The following is a 22,468-nucleotide window of genomic DNA, read 5'->3' as shown; positions in this document are numbered from 1 at the left end:
TGGATGGCACCTATAGTAGTCCCATCCGAATAATTATGCTTAGCATTTATATTATATAGGGTATCCGACGTTTTCGTTTGGGTTTTATAAACGTCGTTATCAACTTAATGTAGCCTCTTCAGAATGTAATAAATTCAAATTTTAGGAGTTTGTCTTTGTAGGTATTTTTATATTCTAGATATAGATAATATGCTCATTTTTAAATAGATATACTCGTATTAGATGGAGACATCCAAAATCAATGTTGATACATATTTTATAAATTTTTGTAAAGAAATCTAGTCATAGTTATTTTTTCCGGTAGAAGAATATTGCTAGATATTTAACGACCTTATTTTAACGAAATTGTTTGCCAGTTAAAAAGTCAAGCTGAAAGCCGAAAGCCCTACTCCAATTCCATGATCTGCAGACGAACCGGTTACCTGAAATTAATAGCTTTTTGAAATTCAGGAAATAAATAAATGAACACATCCATAAAGTATACATAAAGCACGTTAAATAATTATTTTATTTTTATTTTTATATTTTAGAAATATTATTCATAATCTCTAGTCTCTTAATGAATGCTTGTGGCATCCAGCGCGTTTCACGACACAAAATCGAAAATTCATCAGCAGCTTAATTTTTTTGCTTTTGTTTTCCTTGATGTTTCTTTTTTGGCGCCTCCAGTGCTGGTTTACTGTGGTGACTCTCGTCTGCTGATTCGGCTGTTATTGCCAGAGGTAAAGTTTCGCCTTCAATATCCTTATCAATAGTTAATTTGGTGACCTTTTCCAATTCCTTGATTGTCTGCATGTATAATTTCTTCGCCAAAGCTATATCCCGGCCATGCAGTGACGATTGTGCTATCTCGCAATCGCTAAAACAACAAAAACAGTATTAAATTAAAGATTAAAGAAATGTACTTGATTGCGAGTTAAGACGAAATTGAGTATGTGAGGGCTTATTGTACCTTCTTCCAATCTACGTTGGGATAATAAAATATACATTGCACCTGCAGTGAGCATTTGTATGTAAAAGTAGGAATATGGAGGGAACTACCGGCTTTCAAATGCAGTAGTTGGTCGAGCCTCAGCCGAAAAGCTTAAAGTTTAGAAAGATTCTATACCAGCTGGAGTTGTTAAAATGACCGTCGGCTACTGTAATTATTTTAATATTTAACCAAACAGTGTGTCCGCAGCACTCCTAAAAGTTTTGCTGGTAAAGGCAGTGAATAGCATAAAAATAAAACTGAAAATTTGGTGATTTTAAAGCCTTCTGCTGCAGGTGCACGTATGCTGAACTCAAAGTATCGCACTGTGCAGAGCCGAGCTGGCGAGGGTGGTGTGCGCATTGGTGGGCGACTAATACTTACTTGAAATACTCGCCGCTTACGGTTTTGAGCTTCGGATCGGTGGCTAGACGTATGGCGCATTGTGCCCCCTCAAATGGGTTCTTCATGAACAGCCACATCCACGGGAAGGTCATCAATTTTACACTAATGGCGGACATTAGTGGCGAACTGAAACGAAACCAGAAGAAACGAAATGAATGAACCAAAAAGAAGCAAAAGCACAAACGAATGAAAATGGCGAGATTATACGTATGCTTTTTGTAGTTGCCTCGTGAACTTTGCTGAAATGTACATTTAAGCACGTCGATATACCTAAGCAGGCGCTTGGCACGTGTGAAATTTACTGCCATACGAAAACGGCAATACACTCTCTCAAACCGCCTTAAAGTTCTTTATGCTTGTGCATGAGAGTGTGTGTGAATGAGTGAGTACTTGCTGCATTAGACTTTGCACCGAACTTGGCCTAATTAAATTCTAGTTTTAGAAGAAAATCAAGTAGAGGTAATAACTTAAGTGTTTATCTTTGAAATTTCCTTGGCGCTTTTCACAATCACGTCTCATAAATATTCAGCCAACTTTGTAGACGGTGTGTAAATAAATCTTTGCACTCAAGCTGCCAGTAATAAATCAGTTCAAATAATCTACGAGCAATGTTAAAAGATAGGGTCAAGACAACCGATTGAAAAATTATGTCTCGGAGAAAAGAAAAATGTTAGGATTATAAGAATTTGCCCAGACAAATGATTTTCTAATGTTAATTGGAGGTAAGATTTCAAATTATGTTCAGGATCGTAACATTATCGGCCAGCTGACGAAATAACGCTAAAAATCTTCCTGTTCGATTCCGTTACTGCATTACGTTCATATGTAAATTTAGTAATGATAATATCTACCCGATTTATCACGCACCCTTAGGTAATCAGCCCTATATTTGTCACACTCTCTTCCTCTCTAATTGAACTCGAGAGTTCTTTTCTATATATCTAGATATTAATTACAACATTTAGCCAAACAAATTGCAGCAAAAGTGTCGCAACAACTAACTTAGAAAAGTAAACAATGCAACGTAATGTCGAACATACATATATATTACAAGTTTGTACTTTTCGAAATGCACGAATAATGTGGTAAAAAATACTGCGATTGCAAAGCCTACTTTTGGAATTTTATGCGTGTGCCAGTAAGGAGCTGAAACCAAAAAGGAGAAACCAAACAAACTAGGGCGACGAAAGGGAAACAGCCAAAAGTTGCAACACAAAGACTATGAATAAATTAACTTGAGAAACATGCGGTCGAGGCTGAGGTGTGGCACAAGCAGATGGATCTGACCGGGGCAAAAGACGACAGGCCTAAACAGCTATGGTACAGCAACTCGGACAATGGGAAAAATAGCAAGCGTTAAGCAAAACTACTTTAAAATGCAGGAAAAGCAACGGAAATGCTGCAGAGAATCGTAATTAAATTTTAAAATGTGGAAAGTGACCTTTCGCCTACCGAACTTACAAATTCGGGTCTAAAATGGCAACGAAATGATAAATATAAGTATACGAGTACGCCCGAAATTCTAAAAAGCGTTTATATTCAACTTCCAAAAGTAAGTTGTGGTGAACTCTAGAAATTGGAAGAAGCAATATTGTATGTTTCAAAACACGTGATGTCATTCAAAGGCACTAATCTTAAAATAGGCAAAAATTGAATTTTTGACGACTTCAAGGACTCATGAACTTTTTTTCTGAGATTTCAGAAGGGATGAATATAGGAAGGGTATAGGTTAGACATTTTTTAAGGTTAGTTTTTGTCGAAGAAAGGTACTTTTTTTGCACATGTTGTGTTGATCCTTGTAAGAGTATTCTTTACTGATAATTCTAAGACAAGTAAGAGGAATATTATTAAAAGGAGAAAGTCCGTCATTGAAATTAAGCTTATTTAAGAGGTTACATGAGTTTCATCGGGTAAAAAACAGACTTTTTTTCAAAATTTATTTTCTCATATAAAAGTGAAATATTTTATTAGATTTTTTTTTGTTACAAACATACACTATTAACAAAAAAATTCTGAAATTTTGGAAAAACATATTTCAAACACGGCCATTGCGGCGGCATTTCCATTGACCCCGTTTGACAAAAGATGAGCTTGCGTTGCAATATAACTACTTATAGTATCATCTAAAGTGAAAAAATACGTGTTTTAGCAAAATTATTAACTTGGACAAAGGAAAAAAAACTAAAAATTGGATTTTTGGCAGACATTTAAAAAAAAAAAAAAATTTCGCGATCTTTCTTTTCAAATACTTGTAATCGAAAAAAGGCCTTCGTTCAAGTCTTTAAGAATTATATTTCAAAGATCTGTGTAAAATTTCATGAAGATCGGTTGAGTAGTTCTCGAGAAATCTTGTCAACCGACTTCAAAAACACAGTTTCGAGAAAAACGCGTTTAAAGTCGACGCATTTAGGACAGCTAGACTCGAACGCACAAGTTCTCAAGGCTGTATCTCCGAAACTATTATTCCGACCACCTTCAAAATTTAGGACAATATTCTAGAGGTGTTGTAAAATTTAATAATACAATAAAAATTCTATTTGCTTAAAACCGGTAAACCCACCTTAAAAGTATGTACTGCGATCAGCAAAACTGAGACCTATTTATTTAAGCGAATAAAACTCAAAAAATAATACAAACATTTTCTTGTTATTTTTTTTTAGTTTTGAAAGTTTACATTTAATGGAACTGTCTTACAAATTTTTCATTTATAAATTTCTTTTATATTCTGCGGAGCTGATTACATTTCCAAATATAATTTCCTGTAGCAAAACTAACTCGAACACAGAGAGAAAATGTGCTTTGCCAACATATTGCATATAAATATTTATAACAATGTAGCAAAAAGTTCTGTAACTCCATGACCTCCGGTTAAACACATTTAAATTTACTTCATAGAACAGAAGTGAGTGACAATAAGTAAAGCAAGCTCGGCTCTACACAAACCCACAAACCCACAACCGACATAGCAGACAGCAGAAAACGCCGTCGCATAAATGTAATGCCACAGAATGCCTCAACATACCGCATACCACACGCCGCACGCCACATGCCCGACATCCCTATTACTTGCAACAGCTGCTGTTGTCACTGCTGTTATTGTTGTCATTAGGACATGCGAGCATTGGCTTCAAAACACACACATAAAGACAGCCACAGATGCTTAGGCACGGCTAGAGGCAAATCTTAGGAGCTGCACTCATCCCCCCAAACGCATTAAAAGCATTCACTTCGGCACACAGCTGCGCACGAACCGGGCGAGGGTTCACCGACATTTCCACCATCCGCAAAATGTATAAATAAATAATTAATACGTTTATCTCTTTTTCATTTGCGCTTTTCCGTGACTGTCATTTCAGCCGCTTTGTCTTGCATAAATACCCGCCCGGCAAACATGCGGCCACACACGAGCGGACGAAACCCTTCGAGCAGCCGAGAGACCTGCTGCTTCCGCTCTTTTGTGACACGCGTTATGTGCTTGCTGTTATTACTGTTGTTTTTGTTTTTGTTCTTGTTTTCATTTTTCTACTAATAATAATCACCATAAAAAGCGCTAAGCTTTACAAATGTTGCCACTTTCCTTTCAATCTTAACCGCCTACCCCAGCCGCGCCCTCATAGCCCCCACTTACCCGGTTTATATCACTCGCCTATTCATTACACGAGTGTTGCAGCTGTTGGCTTTTTATAATTTCGTGTTTGTTGTTGTTGTCGTTGTTGTTTTTGTGTTTGGTGTTGGGGCTAAGTAAAGTTCACGTAACTCAAGCGTGATGGCAGCTGCTGTCGCTTTATGCGCCAATGCGGTTGTGTATGTGGCTGCCTGCCTCCGCATTACACCCGCTAATAAAAACTCTAAGCTACAATATAGACGCATTCTGCAACAAGGAGGAAGGCATGCTTTCTAAGTTTGCGAAAACAAAGAGGATAATGAATGAATATATAGTATATATTCTGTGTTTGCAGACACCCAATAAGATCAGAGAAGAAGTAAGTCAACAAGACTGGGACAAAAGTGATGCGAAAGTATGGATTTGAGACTTGAGACACACATCTGCATATACAGTTATGTAAAAACAGCAGAATAAAGCTCGATGTGCTAATGCTCTTCGTTTACTGCATACATAAGTAGTTCCGGTTATAAATAAAGTAGAAGAGCCTCTGTTTAATACGAGAAACCACTTAAGATCTGTGGGATTGTGAGATGTCGAAGAGAAGTTCATGCGCAAATAGCTTTTAGAAAATATGCTGGCTGTCTGTTTTCAATATTTAAATGCATTTAATAAATTAGTTAGCTACTTTTTGTTCCATTTACCAGAGGACTGACACATCAGTGTAGTCAAATTTTCCACCGAAAAACCGCCACCAAGTAAGGTTTTCAACTTTTCCCTTACATTTTAAAAACGAGGTCATTGAAAAAATACGTGCTCAGGGTCGTCTATGCACTCAGTACACGTCGGACAGTACGGAATAAGGTCGTGATGGAATCGGAATAGATAGCTTCTAAAGCATCCATGGCAACTCAGTATTTGGGTTAGGTGGAAGGTCCCCATGTTGTCTTTTTTTTATAGTAGGGGGAAGCATCGAAAGCCGGAGTGCGGAACTTTCATCCGCTAAACCTAACCTACTCCCAACTCAAGAATCTCCCACGGAACCACCGGTTAAGTATTACTTCGTGGGAAGGACAAGACACTTAAGTCTTCTCTATTGCGCGGACTGACGGGCGCCTAGTCTCTTGAAAAGATCTCAGTTTGCTTCTAAATCATCCATGCCCACTAAGTATTTGGGTCAGATGGAAATTTAGGTCCCCATGTCGTCTGTCTATCCACGAGTGGATGTCCTGTATAAGTCGATTAGTCCAGCGCCCTTTGGATGAGGAATTGCACCGCTCCTGCCACATTTTAGTGTTCTTGTTTCTCTCCTCTGTCCTTGCCGATACTTTTTTAGGCGTTGATAACTGATATAAACGCTCGAGTTCGTCTCCCTGGATGTCAATGGGCGTCATACTAGCTACAACTTCACCAGCGTTGTTTGACGTTTTGTCTGAAAAGCTTGTATCGAATTAGTTGAAAATACCGCAAATAATTTCGATTTTTTAATGTCTGCCATGTGAAAAAGGATTTAATAATGAGCGAAGAATTTATGATAATTTCTAGCGAAAGATGTGTTGGACATTTTTTATTTATTTATTTTTTATCTATTTATTTCACTTTTATTTGAGTTTCTGGATATCACTGGGATGATACTGTGTGAGATCTTCAATTATTTCACATATAAACCATATTTAGATAGGAAACCTATTGTTCAAGACACGATATGCAATGAAGGTTTGAGTACAATCTTTATCAATTAGAATGCCAATAGATAATTGAAATCCCAACTCTGTTACTAACTTTAACAAAGACATAATGAGCTGAAGGTATTCAAAACTTTCAGTTCTCTCTTAACAATCTCAATAAATGCCAGAGATCGACTTTATACTGAAAATTTTACTGCGAATCGGTTTATTCGCACTTCCAAATTGATGAAATAAAAGTTTAGTAAATCTTTTACAATACTCACAGGTGCTTAAAGGTTTTTTCCACTTGCTTATTCATTTCTCCTCATCCTAAATATCGGTAGCCGCTGGCATGATATTTTCACAACAGATTCGTTCCTTCAATAGTTGGTGGCGACGAAAGGCAGATGTTGTATCTTAATGCAAATGTACTCATAAACACACACACAAATATATACATGTATAATATATATATATATATATATGTAAATGTAATCATACTGAAGGTTGGCAAACCAAACGGAAGCGAAGACGGCCTTCCATTTTACTTGTGTGTTTATGCGCGTGTGTGCGTGCGTTGTTAGGCTTGTCATGCGTTGCAAATTGTAATGACGCATGTTAACACTTTTCGTATTTTTTCCATGCAACATGATAAATTGCTGCTTGTGACGAACGACACGCTCGGATTGCAAATTTTGACTAGCACTTAATCTTTTAGCGAGAATTTTTCGCCCAATTCTATAGAAATTTCTTCCTTTTTGCTACATATAAGAGATACAATTTCCGAAAACATTTATGGTAATAGCGATATGCATTTAAATGTAATGCAATTAAAATGAATCTCTTGGAACTATGGGGCACACAGCTGCCTTGTGTTCTCCACATCGTCGGAAGGTGTATGGCTGCGAAATTTGCAATCAGACTCAGAGAATCTGGGAAAAGAACACGTATCTGAACACACGGATACGCCGCACTTTGACTTCATACCGGATAACTTGGATCATGGAGTCATCAAACCGAACTCTGGTGGCTCCTTCTCTGTTCCTTCTCCTTCTCCAAGGAGGAAGAAGCCGTTGGAGGAGAGGAGCAGCGAGTTGCATTATGGATGGATCAAAGCTTGGGGGAAAAGGTTGGTGGAGGGGCTTACTGTCAAGAACTCTCTATCAACTCCAGCTTCAGACTTCCTGAGTATTACAGTGTCTTTCAAGCCGAGATTGCAGCCATTAAGGTAGCAGTAGATCTATTGCTCCGGAGTGCTGCCTCCTTTAGAGGAGTGACCATTCACTCAGATAACAGAGCGGCGATACTAGCCTTGAACTAACAGTACTAACAGCGTAATCTCGCTATCTATGGCTTCGAGTGTCTATATTGTGTATTGTGATAAGACTGGTGAGGGTGCCAGGCCATCGCAGGGAATTACAAAAAATATGAGGTAAAAATGAAAGGCACCCTAGAACCGCTATCGGTAGAATTGAATGTGCTCCCGTATCCTCTTGTGTTCTGCTAAAAGATAGCTTGGCTTTCCGGAAGATTGGCCAGCGCTCGGTCAACTTCGGTACATGCGCTATCGCAAAAGCCTTTTGGCTCAAGATTGATCGCAACAGATCTAGTGATCTTTTCGCCCTCGGTAAGGCTAGCCTTTTCCTAGTTGTGGGGCTTTTAACAGGCCCTTGACCTGTTGGCGTCCATGCTGTAAGGTTGGGAATCTTATCAGACGCCAACTGCAGAAGCTGTATGGAAGCAAATTGTTTGGAAAAAACTCAACACTTCCTTCTTGACCGCCCTGCGTTTGGCAGGTCAAGAGTTAAACACTTGGGAGCGCATACCATCAGACATCCCTCCGAACTAACGGGAGTGGATACTAAACGCCTGTGCAAATTTATATAACGTTATAAAAGCACAACAATAAATTTTGGAGAGAGCATCATATTGTTTGGGCAACCCTGGTTTGAAACATATGCGAGCAAAATATGTAATAATAATTTATTTTAGAACATCGTACATTCAATAATAAATTTTAGCTTTATTTGGTTGCAAATCCTCATTGCTCTCCACTATATCATTATTTATTATATTTTTGTATTCAATAAATATTTTAGAACTAAAAATCGCATAAAAAGAGCGCTTAGAAAAACGCGTTAAGTTGTTTATCGAGTATTTGCCCGCTTTAATGGCAGACATGCATATGTATGTATGTATGTATATAACGAAATCACTGTGAGCCAACCAGCTCTATCGTGTATGGAAGCGCAAATCCGAAGCGGATGCTCGTAAATTTTATTTCATACGCCTTGCCACTTTAAAATGTTCAATGAGTTTTCGAAGCATTTTATTGCGTTCATATTTCAACTTCGCGCACCCTAAACGTTAACACGGAATGATGAAATATTCACAAGCATCTGGTTGGCAGCACATTTATTTGGTCAAAAAAAAGTTTGTTTTACTTTCAAAATATTTGCTTTATTTAATTGTAAAAGCTTGATATTCTTATGAAAGCAATAAAGAACGCCTTTCAAAATAATGTATTATTTAGTAGCATTAACATCGGCTGGCAGCATTCGGGTTCAAATTTCTATTAATAAACAAAATGGTTTCTGATAAAGCGATGGCGACACAGAGCATTGCTTTCGAAAACGCCGCGCTCCTAACCAGCTTAAGCAGTAAAACCAGCAAGTGACTCCTATGAGCAACAGCAACGGTACTTACACGCGATAACCAAAAATAACACATGTGCGAACCTCGCAAACGCACACACACATGGCACGTAAGAACTCACGTTGCAAATGCGAATTTTCGGCACGTTGCTCGGAATTTTAATTACTACGAGTCGTGCAGTTGTTGTGATCGAAATCGCGCACACTTTGTCGGAATGGCACAATAAGCAGCTCGTTGACGGACCGACAACACCACCGTAAACATGCACCGTCAACTGCAGCGACCGCGACGGAAGCGCCGAAAGCAATTTGCCGTTGCCTCGCTTGGCGCCCTAAGCTATGCTACAACCTCAGCAGGCACCCGCATGTGTCGGCACCGTCTGCTGGTTGGTGTGTTAGTGGATTGCTGTGTGTGTGTGCGTAAGGAAATGTTAAGAGCTTTGCTTGACGCAAATTGTTTACCATCCCGAAACTCGCGCCTTGAGCCTTCCGCCAGTTGACAAGTTGCGCCCCTCGCGTTGTCTTTGGGGTCCCTGTTTTGGCAAAGAGATTTATGCGCTGTCGGTTGTTTAATAAATATTCAGTTGACGGCGCAGCAACAGCGAACTGCCAGAGCATCAACAGCCAAAGCAACAACAAGCGTTAGAATGCATCCTCAGCAGAAGCTGCTCTTTGAAAGACTCAGGCGCACAGGCAATTAAGTGCAAATGCTCAGCTCACGCACGCACACAGACACACCAAGCACCCAAACACACACGTGCACTCCAACCTTACTTGCTCCTTTATTTAAGATACAATTGTTAATCCTTTTTGCTGTTTTGCGCACAATTTATGATTTTCACTGGCAAGGCGTGCCCTGCTTTCGGCTGCTTTGGCTGCTTTCGGCGTTCATTTGGAATTTACATAAAATCAAGAGATTGAAGTGCAAACTCATTGGGGTGTGAGAAATTGACTCGACAGTGAATGCGGAATGCCATTAAGGCGTTGCAAGCAAAGTATATACGCATGTGTGTTTGCAATTTCATGGCATAATTATTTTTGCTTGGTACAAGGATTAGTTTGTTTGCAAAAACTAAACTTTTTATTGATATCTAATGGTTTTCAAAGTAGATTTTCAGTTAAATAGAGATCAATCTAAAAAAACCCTCGGAGGAATCTTATAGAACTTTGAATTCTCCTTATATGAACATAATGTGTTACAAAATTTGTGGAGATTCGGCTTCTCTGCCCAATTAAATGGATAACAAAGGGGCACTAATAGAATGAAATTTTGAATAGGTATTTTCTTTTGAAAAAACATACTTTAATTTGAAATTAAAATTTTAAATATTTTTTGAGTTACAATTTTCAAAAGTGTAGCCGCAGGCATGGGAGGAAAGGACTGGCTGTAGGAAAAGGGCCGTGGATTTTTGATGGATGGATAAAAACTTGCAGGTAGGGTAGGTGTTCCAGCTAGCTAGAAAGCAATGAACAACTACGCGCAGCTGTGCAGTCGCAAGGTTCTTCTGACCCAGGGTAAATCGTAAGAGGTCTAGGGAACTCTTCGCTTTCATCAAAGTCCATCTTTCAAAGATTGTAGGAGTTTTAACTGGACACTGTCTGATCGAGGTTGATGCAGTGGAATCTTACGGGACGTCACAGTATTAGCTGTTTGAAAGCAGACAAACTAGGATCACTTCAATAACTGTTCCTGCCAGGCAAAAGCTCATGGGATCTCATACTTTTAGATATCCAGGTGAAATAGCGGATATAGAAATAAAACACTCATGCAGAATTGTGGTAGTTTCAGAATGTCTTTGTCAATAGCTCATATCCACCAATAATTGGTTTTGGTATGACTTCACAAAGGTTAGTACTTAACAGTGTAAGTGTGATTCCCCTCGCTGAGGGATCAGCTATCTAACCTAGAGTGTAGCCGTTCGGTTCAATCAGCCCATCAGTTTATCTTTAAAAGAGTTTTTTTCGAGAAAGCACTTTCCCCATTTGTTGCTGTGATTACTCGCGGACAAATGACCTGACCAATTAATCAAAAATCGAGTTTTGGCAGGATAAAAACTACTCTAACTTTAAGAAAAATTAATCTTTTTTAATCCTTTTGCCAATTTTTGATATTTTTCAACCGAATTGTATCACATTAAAATCACATTAACTCTCAAATTGATGCCAGTACTGAATTTCAAAGTTAATTTACTCTAATCAACAAATCTTATGATTCAATAGGGTAGGAAATTGAGCAGTAAAGGCTTCTATTGACTCACTAACTTAAGGGGTTACATGGCTTTACGAGTTTCAAACAATCTAATTTTTGTATTGTGTAATTAAATTTTACCACAACTCTAGAATATTGGCCTAAATTTTCAAGTTGATCCGAGTAATAGTTTCGGAGATACAGCCTTGAGAACTTCTGCGCTCGAGTGCGCCGTCTTTGAACGCCCTTTTCTCGAGACTGTGGTTTTGATGTCGTTTGGCAAGACTTCTCAAAAACTACTCAAACGATCTTCATGAAATCACATTTCTTAACGACTTGGGCGAAGGATTTTTTTCGATTACGACTATTTAAAAAAAAATCGGAACATTTTCATTGAAATTTTAATCTTAACTTTTTTGTTTTTTTTTTTTCTTTTGTCCAAGTTCAAAGTTTTCAACTAAAATACGTATTTTTCACTTTAAATGATCTTATAAGAAGTTATTCCGCCAACGCGGGCGCATCTTTTTTTCGAACGGTCACCGGAAATAGCGTCCCAATGACCGAGTTTAAAATAGTTTTTTTTCAAAAATTTCATAATTTCTTTGCTTTGCTGTTTGCTAAATAAAAATTTTTATAAATTATTTAATTTTTTATATGAGAAAAAAATTAAACAAAAAATGCTGTTTTTACCCGAGGAAACCAATGTAACCCCTTAACATCACATATATCTGACTTTCCCAATACTACATGGGCTGGTTTCAGCGATGAATCATGCCACATTCATATCAAAAATTTCCTTGTATTTAGGTATTAATCTTAACTAGAATACTGTCCTATCATTTCATCAAATCGTTTTCAAGTTATTGGTCTTAAAGTGACATTATCTCTGCTATTTTATTAGATAATGGGAAAAATTGCATTTCATGTTTTGATAAAACTCTGACGATGGCAAAAGACCGCTGATGCAAAGCAATGGCTTTTTGTAAGTATGATCGCCCAAGTATAACGGTCAAGTAGTGGTTTGCTGAATTTCGTCTATAAGGCCAGAAGAGAGGCAGAAGAGTACGGAAATTGCGGTTGGTGACAGTTAATTGAAATTGATTGAGTTATTCAAGCTTCAATGTTCACTTATGTCATTTCAGATACCTGTTTCGAGGAAAGGCTCTCTGGATTGAGTGTTTCTATAAAACGTTTTATAAATAAATTTATTTCCAGGATCAATAATAAGCTTAATTCCTATTGTTAGCCAGATTGTGCAAACTTGCTTAGCGCTTAAACTTCTTACTTCGTTATTAATTAAATTGCTTAATAAAAAAACATATTCCTAAAGCTCCGCGCTAAAAGTAAAATCAATTAGCTTTTAGCAAAATAATATAAAAAAGAATTATAATTAATTGGAGGCTCAACTTACTTGCGTAAATGGCCCGTGCTGCGCACAAGCCCAGGTGTGCAACAATTGACCGTCAATGGAGTGCCTGCGAAAAGCGAAATAAAGCAAGTGAACAGCCACATAAACACAAAAGATGCAAACAACAAGGCAGGCAAAGTGAAACGAAAATATGAAAAGCGCAAAAACGATTTAAACTCAATTAAAATCACTTTGGCAAAACGTGTTGAAGTTACCAGCAAGGGCAACAAACAACACGCCCCGCCGAAATAAAACAAGCAAACAAAGGCAATAAAGAACAGCACAGCAACTGCCACAAAGAAGGAACAAGCGCCGGCAAGAGCTAAGCCAACAAGGTAACCGACTATGCAAATAGGGTGGCGGCGCCACCAACCCCAACCACGCAAGAAATACAAAGGTTCGCGCTTTGCTGTTGTGGCGCAGGGCTGTGCGGCATTTTGCCAAACTTTTGCCCAGCCGTACATACACACATACGTGTTAATAAGTATGTCAGGATAATGTACCCGTGAACCTTTTTGCTTGTAATACCGTTGTGTGCGCGGCCCCATCCTCTATGTTAACTATGTATGTATGTATGTATATGAGTATGTGTGTGCACTTACCTTTCATTTGGCGCGCCAGCCAACGCGTTGCCAGCATGACGGCCAGCTTGGAGTGAGCGAAAGCGTCACGTGCATGGAACTTCACCGACCAAGTGCCCACATTGAGCGGATCGTCGAAATCGATTTTGGCCGCGGCATGGGCATGTGCCGTCACATTTATCACGCGCCCGCCGCTGGGCGAGCGGCGCAAATGCGGCAGCAGCAGTTGTGTCAGCAGAAAGTGCGATAGATAGTTCACCTGCAGATGCTCCTCATAGCCGTCGATGGTGCGCCCGCCTAGTGAGCCGAATATAATGCCCGCATTGTTTATCAACACATCGATGCGCTCGAATTCGCCGGTGATGCGTCGCGCAAACCGATGCACGCTTTCAAAGGAGCGCAAATCCAGATAGCGTGCCTCCACAAAGAACTCCCCCTCCACATCGGCGCCGATACGCTGGCACGCTAGCTCGCGCTTAATAACCCTTGCCATGCGTTCCCCTGCGGCCATGTTGCGGCAGGCCAACACAATGCGGCCACCGCGCGCGGCCAGCGCTTTGGCAGTCTCCAGGCCGACGCCGCTATTCGCGCCCGTCACAATAACTATTTGATCGCGTATTTGATTGTCGTTGGGGCAGCGCTGGCCGCTCATCAGTGTGCTGCAAAGAAGAGTTGCGTTTTATTGAAATCTGCGTTAGGTGTGTGGAATAGAAAAGGGAAGGGGTATTTGCAATGTTGTGTAAATGTGGTGAATAGTTGGATCAACAGCGCTTTAATTCGGTCGATGTGTTGTTGCAATAACACGGTTGTGCGGTTTGCCGCTGGAGTGCATTCTCTCTGGCTGCCATGCCACGCGCCTCTGCGTCGCTATAAATTGTCTACATGCGCACCGTTGCATGCACCAGTGGAGGTGGCACTGCGTGAAATCGCTAATTAATGAACAGTTTGAGCAAACAACGTGACATTTAGACACACACACCCACACATGTCCGCATAGGCGTAATGGTGCCGCCTGCTCCGACCGCAGGCCTGCACACACGCACTGTAGTGCTGGCGTAAATGCAAGTTGCATGTCACATGTTGCGGCTTAGCAATTACATTGACATCCAGTCAGCCTTGTGTTTATTGTTTCAATTGTCCTTCGGTGTGTGCTTTCTTCTGTGGTGTTAAGCTCAATTAACCTTCAAAGCTATCAATTGGATTTTCTGCTCTCATCGTAATGCTGCATTGAATTGCTGAGTAATTCTGATTTATTTCACAAAAACAATCACATCTCCCAGTAATATATATACATATATAAATATTTTTTAAGCAGCTGCATAGAGCTTCGGCTTCGATTGAGAGCCAAACGAGGGTGAAGCGGTTTAAATTAAGCAAAGGACATTAAAAATTTTGAGGAAGTATTTATCAGAAAACATTTTAGGTCATTATTTGAATACAATAATAAGGAATTGTTTATGGCTTATTAAATTTCTTCGATATCTTCAAAAATATTGGGTAGTCGAAAAAGCCCTTTCGTATTTCTAATCAAATTTCAACTTATTTTTTATATTTATACTAATAAATAAATATACAAATGTGTACCATTTTGGCCGACCACTTATTGCCATTTTACCGCTAGAGACATTATTCCATCAGTGTAAATCGAAATTTCGAGATTTCCAGAACGAAAGCGAGCGAACCATTGTTGTGCTACACGAACTGATACACCATCGTCTCCGCAAACTTTACAAATTTCATTGGTGGCTTGCGTGGCATTATTCTCTTTTTTATACAAAAATTTCAAAACATAGCGAATTTCCTCATTATTTTCACTCCTTTTTGTATATCTGTAACTTTTTTCAACTTGCTCGATTTTTTTTTGGTTAAATGAAGCTTAAAATATCACCTTTCCAACACTATATGGTACAATATGATCAGTAGCACTGGAGATATATGACTGTAACGACATCTATTGACAAAATAGGAAAAGACTTTACCCAATATTACCCAATATATATGTTATTATGACGCCTCTAGTATATTATACAGGGTTTTCAAATAAGAGTGTTATGATTTCTTAAAAAAAAAACACTTATTGTTAAGGGAATTGAAATGTTTTTTATTTGGTGTGATTACAATTTATACAATTATGTTCTGAACATAACGTAATTCAAATGGCCTCCACGACTTCTTTTGCAGGAACGTATTCGACGAAACCAATTTGCGAGTACTTTTTCCACTAAATCAAGTCGTATGTCATGACTTCTAAAACTTGAAGAGAGTCTGGTGTATTGTTAAAGACCAATGACTACAAATAACTCCACAAGAATTAGTCCACTGGTGTTGAATCAAAATTTCTTGGATTCAGTGCCTCATTTTCTTAAAATAATCGAATCTCCAAACTCGTCTCGGAATAACTCGGCTGTTGCACGTGCTGTGTGGCACGTGAACCCGTCTTGTTGGTACCAGATGTTGTCAAGATCGATTTCTTCCAATTGGGGTCATAAAAATTTGATTATCGACGATCTATACCGCTCTCTATTGGTAGTAACTGTGTCACTCGTTTCGAAAGACGTACGGTCCGATGATTCCACCAAACAAAACCCACACCAAACTGTCAATTTAGGTGCATGTAATGGTTAATCATGAATAATTTGTGGATTTTATTTGTACCAGAATCGACAGTTTTATTTATTTACTGCAGACCTCAGATGAAATTGAGTTTCATCAGAGAAGATGCGTTTCTTAAAAAACCACTAACGTTTTCAAGTTGTTCCAAGGCAAGATCAGCAAATTCACGATGTTTACGGTTGTCCAATGACTTCAGCTCTTGAGTGAGAACAATTTTATACGGATACAAGCCCATAACCTTTCTCAAAATTCGCCAGGTTGCGGTTTGAGATAGTCCTAATTGTTGTGAACGTCTTGGAATTGACAAATAGCGGTCTTCAGCATCACTTGCCCGAACGGCAGCAATATTTGCTTTACTTCGAGCGGTTCTTTTTCTTATTGGCACTTGCACATTATGTAAATAAATTGTTAACATTTCCAAATATAATGAAAAAAACTACAGATCTTGATATATTAGAAATGTCCGAAACGACGTTTAGAAATCATATCATCCCTTTTAAAACCCTGTACCTTAGAGAATCCCAAAAATATCTTTTATGAAGCGAATAAATCCTTTTTGACTGATGTTATGGGAATAAAGTGTCTTCTTGCTTCGTACAAAAATCTTTTTATACCTTGAACAGGGTATATTAAGTTTGCCACGAAGTTTGTAACACCCAGAAGGAAGCGTCGGAGACCCTATAAAGTATATATTTAAATGATCAGTATATTGAGCTCAGTCGATTTAGCCATGTCCGCCTGTCTGACTGTCCGTCTGTATATATACGAACTAGTCTCTCAGTTTTTAAGATATCATTTTGAAATTTTGCAAACATCATTTTTTCTTCAAGAAGCTGCTCATTTGTCGGAACTGACGATATCGGACCACTATAACGTATAGCTGCCATATAAAGTTCTCGTATGGAAAAATTTCACATTTAACAATGTATCTTCACAAAAGTTGGCACAGGCTATTTTCTAAGATAATAATTTAATATACGAAAAAATTGTTCAGATCGGATTACTATAGCATATAGCCGCTATACAAACTGAACGAGCGGAATCTAGTGTTGGTATGGAAATCTGTTGCTTTTGACAAGATATATTCACGAAATTTGGTATAGATTATTTTCTAAGGCAACAATGTAATATCCGAAGAAATTATTCAGATCGGCTCACTATAGCATATAGCTTCAATTAATTATACCCTGAAAAGGGTCTGTCTCTCTGTATGTACGCGAACTAGTCCCTCAAGTTTAGCGATATCGTTCTTAAATTTTTGCACACGTCCTTTTTTCATCAAGAAGCAGCTCATTTATCGAAATCGCAGATATCGGAACACTGTAGGATTGAACTGCCATACAAACTAAGCGACCGGAGGCAAGTCCTTGTAAGGAAAACTTTTAATTTGAAGAAATATCCTACCGAAATTCGGCAAAGATTTATATCTGAGGTATCACTACAGTCTCCGAAAAATTGTTGAGATCCGATTAATATAGCAAATAGCTGCCAAACATTCTGACCAACTCAAGTCCTTATATGAATAACTTTTAAATTCAATAATCAATCGTCACGAAATTTGCCATAGGTTATTATACAAGGGCTCACTATTCAGATTGGACCACTATAGCATATAGATACCATTTAAACTGACCAATCAAAATGGTATTAAGTTTTTTCTTGTTTTTAAGAAAATTTTAACTATGAGAGAAATCAATAGCGGTTGGTCGTATAAATGCTTTTATGCTTTTAGATATCTCTGACGTGTCTGAAATTCGCTGATTTTGATATAAATGCAGTCAACAATTAGCCTATTAGGTTAAGCCCTTTGTATATATTTTTCGCAGGACGTTGTATTAATATCCACAGTTTTTCAAACTTCATTTCCAACGCCTTCGTAGAAAATATTTTTCAAGGGTCATAGTCCACTGAATACATACGCATCTGAATGATTTACTATTTTCGGGGAAATTGGTGAGTACGCGTAAATTTTTTGTGGTATAAAAATGCACATAACTTCCAAGTTATTCAATTTATTCCACGCACACTGCACTCCCTCCTCCTCTTTCTCGAATTTCACTGAAAAAATTGTGTGAATTTTGCATATGAACATTGTTGGAAGTCATCGATGCAATTATTTATTTTGAATAGCTGCGAAAACTGTGTGCGCCCGTGGCACGGCTTCGATTTCACACACTTACCGCACCATTATAACGGCACCGAACACAACCGCGGCGATGGCCGGCCACCAGGTTTTGAATGGGTCAGCATTTTCGAAAAGGGACAGCAGTTTATCCATTTTTGCTGCCGTGGCACTTTTGCCGCGTTGTCGCTTTCACGAGTGTACACGTAGCTGGTAGAGAGCTGTACAGCGAAAACAAAAACAAAAGCAACAACTAAAATGCGTACACGTTTGAACGCGGCGTTATTGCGTTACTAAATCCTTGTGTTGCATAATACTCATTCCGTTTTATAGCACACTTGAGCGCCTGCTGGTAGGATGTGTCGCTGGCGACGCGCCCGCACGTATGTCGCACGCCCGCACGCACAAAAACGTTAAAATGCGCGGTTAATACCAGCGCTGGGTTTGACAGGATTGCGCCCGATAACGGCAGCGTACAATGAAATGTTATGAAATATTATTGTTTTATTGTTTTTGCTTTTGTTATGCGAATTGCTTTTCCGTTTTATTACTTGATCGATACGGTGCGCCTCGAATCACTCGCACGCAACGAATGCGAGCACAGAACTTCAGCCACCAACGCGCCACGCCGCCGATTACCCGGCTCTGTGCTTGTTAAATCGTGAGCTCCCCTCTGCTGGTGACATTCCCTATCCGCGCGCATTTTGTGGTTGAGTAAAATTTATGTGCGCGCTTACCATCGTCATCGCGCGCCACTCAGCTTGCCTAACCGCCAATGGTACAGTGAAATAGAAGGGGCGGTATGCCTGAAAAACTAATGGAAAAGGGGTAAGGTGATTCTCAACTGCGAAGCAATATAGCTAAAGTGAAGCTACTGGCAATAAAGAGGTCAAATATTTTTCACTTCCTAGGTTTCAAGTGTGAATTAAACTTTTTTCAATCTAATCATGAGTGTAACACACTGTGCACTCACTTTAGTCGCTCGGATCACAGTCCACTCCGGTTAGTAGCGCAAGTGATATTCAAATTTACATCTACAATCACAACCAATCAATCCATATTTATGCATGTGCATTTCACTACTCTCCATGATTTTCCAATTTCTCGTCCGCATTACATTCTTTATTCGACAATTCACCACGCCAATCTGATTTTAAATTGACATTTCCAATACAACCTCAAAACCGAACTGCGCTACCAGAACACTAAAGCAGGGGGCTAGCATGAGCGTGCGGGAATGCAGCAGCCAAAGAGCATAACTGGGGGAGCTTCCATGGACTGGTTTCACGCAATTGACATGGAGTAGTCAGTGCAAGAAGGCAGAAACGACTGGCAATTGAATTGAAATGGAGTGCTCAGCAAAGCGACCGGCAAAAGCCAGTCGGGCAGTCATGTGAACACCGGAACGCATAATGAAGGAGGCACGGGATTGGCAAGGCACTGCTACACGTAGCATCTATTGCCATGACACTCAATGCATTATTTCTGTGTAAGCTAGATTCAATGAGCTTCCATTGCGCCGTTCTTCAGTCACATGAGTTTTTGTGGCTACCCAGTGAACAATATTGAAATTCCGTTAACATAGACTTAAAATTAAAATTCCTAATCAGACCAAGCTACAAGAGGGAGCAGGGATTTTTTGTATTTATATTTTCATTGAATGGTTTGTTGATATATAAATGTTATCCTTATTTTTATTCAGTATGAAGATCATATTATTCTCTTGTTAAGCTTTTCGAGTTTAGCTTTCTTTAAACATCAGTATTTGCTTGTTGGTTCAGCAAGTTCTTAAGTTTAATGGGAACACACATATTACAGGGGCTCACATAAAGATAATAACTTGTGGTAATTTTTCATGCGACTTTCATCACAAATCTTGCTGTCATCGGAGGAAACCAACTTGAATCTCTCTGTTTTCTCAGTTCGTAAAAATGTTTTCAAAACTGGCATTTTTACATTGTTTTATATCAGTACAAGGCAACTTTACTTAACTGGGTGTTGCCGCATCCAAAACCATTGGAACAAACTTATGTTCAGACTTATGTCAACACATAATAGAGCTGCGCACTATCTTCCTCGCTGCTATGCACTTTCGTTCGATTCGTTTCTTTGTGATTCCTGTACGTTTCGCCAATCTTTATACTCTCGCAACAATGTTGCTAACTTTTTATAGTTTATAGTTTTGTTCACATAACGGTTGTTTGTAAGTCCTAAAACTAAAAGAGTCAGATATAGGGTTATATATACCAAAGTGATCAGGGCGACGAGTAGAGTCGAAATCCGGATGTCTGTCTGTCCGTCCGTCTGTCCGTCCGTCCGTGCCAGCTGTAACTTGAGTAAAAATTGAGGTATCATGATGAAACTTGGTACACGTATTCCTTGGCTCCATAAGAAGGTTAAGTTCGAAGATGGGCCAAATCGACCCACTGCCACGCCCACAAAATGGCGGAAACCGAAAACCTATAAAGTGTCATAACTAAGCCATAAATAAAGATATTAAAGTGAAATTTGGCACAAAGGATCGCATTAGGGAGGGGCATATTTGGACCCAATTGTTTTGGAAAAGTGGGCGTGGCCCCGCCCCCTACTAAGTTTTTTGTACATATCTCGGAAACTACTACAGCTATGTCAACCAAACTCTACAGAGCCGTTTTTTTAAGGCATTTCCATATACAGTTCAAAAATGGAAGAAATCGGATAATAACCACGCCCACCTCCCATACAAAGGTTATGTTGAAAATCACTAAAAGTGCGTTAACCGACTCATAAAAAACGTCAGAAACACTAAATTTTACGGAAGAAGTGGCAGAAGGAAGCTGCACCCAGGCTTTTTTTAAAAATTGAAAATGGGCGTGGCGCCGCCCAATGGACCATATCTCAGGAACTACTAGACCGATTTCAATGAAATTCGGTATATAATGTTTTCTTAACACCCTGATGACATGTACGAAATATGGGTGAAATCGGTTCACAACCACGCCTTCTTCTAATATAAAGCTATTTTGAATTCCATCTGATGCCTTCTCTGTATAATACGAGTATAAACATTAGGAACCAATGATGATAGCGGAATAAAACTTTACAAAAATACGGTATTTGAAAAATATTTAAATGACGAATAATGAAATCTCGATTATCACTTTACCATGCGAGAGTATAAAATGTTCGGTGACACCCGAACTTAGCCCTTCCTTACTTGTTTTTGCGTGTATTACATCATTACGAGTATTGAATAACCAACGCGTGATGCTGATATTGCCGTCACTGATACCTTTGCCTCTGCCTTTGTGAAGGGATCCATATGAAATGGCGCAGCAAATGGCGGTCCGAGTAATGAGTAACATGTTGTCACTTGAACACAAAGCCGCTGAAATGCAGATGCATGTGAAAAATAAACCTTGGAGCTGAAGCCAACCAATTTTTTTGTTTGCAGCGCTATGATTTTTTATTAACTTCAGTTGCAGCCCTAGTTTTTCGGTGGAGCAATGTTTTAATATGATTAAAATATATTTGGTTTGTGGTGGCAACTCAGTTATATACTCGCATGAAGCAATGGGGCACATTTAATTTTTACATCCGGTCTGACAATTGACTTAGATCTGCATCTATCGGCAGACAAAGCGTGTTCTAACGCTCAACGCATGAATGTGTGCATGCATGTGTATGTATGTATGGTTCTAGTGGTCTCTTAGCTGGCGTGGCGCCCTTTGGTTATGTCTAAACATGTAATATATGCAGGTTGGTGACTAAGTGTATAAATTGCCCGTATTTGAGAGAGATTTATAAATGTTAGCGGCTTAAGTGATTAATGAGAAGAGATTTATGACCTCAGAATATACTATTGACACAGTAAACTCCCACAAATAATATTTAGTAGTTCGATGCCGTAACTTTTATATATTTTGTAAATTTGATTCCATCAAGGAAAGTTATCTTTTATGGAATTTTCGTCCAAATTACTTTGTAAATTTTTCTTCCACTTTCAAGTTCACATTATGTTGATCTACAGGTTTAAAAAATTAAAGATTTTGATATTCCTTAGAGTGTTCATTCATTCTAGGATTATTTTTCTAATTTTTCAGATTGAATTGTCTTTTAATGATCACAATGAAGAATGAAGTCATGTGTAGAAGTTCACGCAAGTGAGGAAAGCTCTTCTGGGTCCAAAAACGATTCTTTTAACGGGTTTTTCAATAAGACTGCTACAAAAGTTTTTCTAAATAAAATGAAAACGGTTCGGGATATCAATAAAATTC

The 22,468-nt window shown here is 38.8% G+C and overlaps 1 protein-coding gene across 3 annotated transcripts; it reads right to left on the bottom strand.

Moving 5' to 3' along the window:
• Positions 1–474: 474 nt before the first annotated feature.
• Positions 475–19,364, bottom strand: LOC126767608 (retinol dehydrogenase 13). 3 transcript variants are annotated; one of them, XM_050485061.1, is made up of 5 exons: positions 19,186–19,364; positions 13,499–14,136; positions 12,900–12,963; positions 1,355–1,501; positions 475–859 (listed from the first exon to the last, which is right to left on the bottom strand). In XM_050485061.1, the coding sequence occupies exons 2-5, from the start codon at positions 14,127–14,129 to the stop codon at positions 619–621; spliced, it is 1,083 nt and encodes a 360-aa protein (XP_050341018.1). In that variant the 5' UTR covers positions 14,130–14,136; positions 19,186–19,364; the 3' UTR covers positions 475–618. The 3 variants fall into 3 exon arrangements, with proteins under 3 accessions (XP_050341018.1, XP_050341016.1, XP_050341017.1); XM_050485059.1 differs by lacking the exon at positions 19,186–19,364 and adding an exon at positions 18,271–18,908; XM_050485060.1 differs by lacking the exon at positions 19,186–19,364 and adding an exon at positions 15,062–15,490.
• Positions 19,365–22,468: the final 3,104 nt, after the last annotated feature.

Source organism: Bactrocera neohumeralis, chromosome 2, assembly GCF_024586455.1.
Source record: "Bactrocera neohumeralis isolate Rockhampton chromosome 2, APGP_CSIRO_Bneo_wtdbg2-racon-allhic-juicebox.fasta_v2, whole genome shotgun sequence".
Lineage (NCBI taxonomy): Eukaryota > Metazoa > Arthropoda > Insecta > Diptera > Tephritidae > Bactrocera > Bactrocera neohumeralis.
This window is presented reverse-complemented; position numbering and strand designations above follow the sequence as displayed.

Excerpts from the sequence above, each read along its gene's own strand:
- LOC126767608 (XM_050485059.1), bottom strand. The coding sequence starts at position 18,368 with ATGGATAAACTGCTGTCCCTTTTCGAAAATGCTGACCCATTCAAAACC. Across the intron at positions 1,502-12,899 it reads AGCACGGGCCATTTACGCAA|TTCGCCACTAATGTCCGCCA; the intron begins GTAAGTTGAGCC and ends GTTTCGTTTCAG. Across the intron at positions 860-1,354 it reads GTAAGCGGCGAGTATTTCAA|CGATTGCGAGATAGCACAAT; the intron begins GTAAGTATTAGT and ends TTGTTGTTTTAG.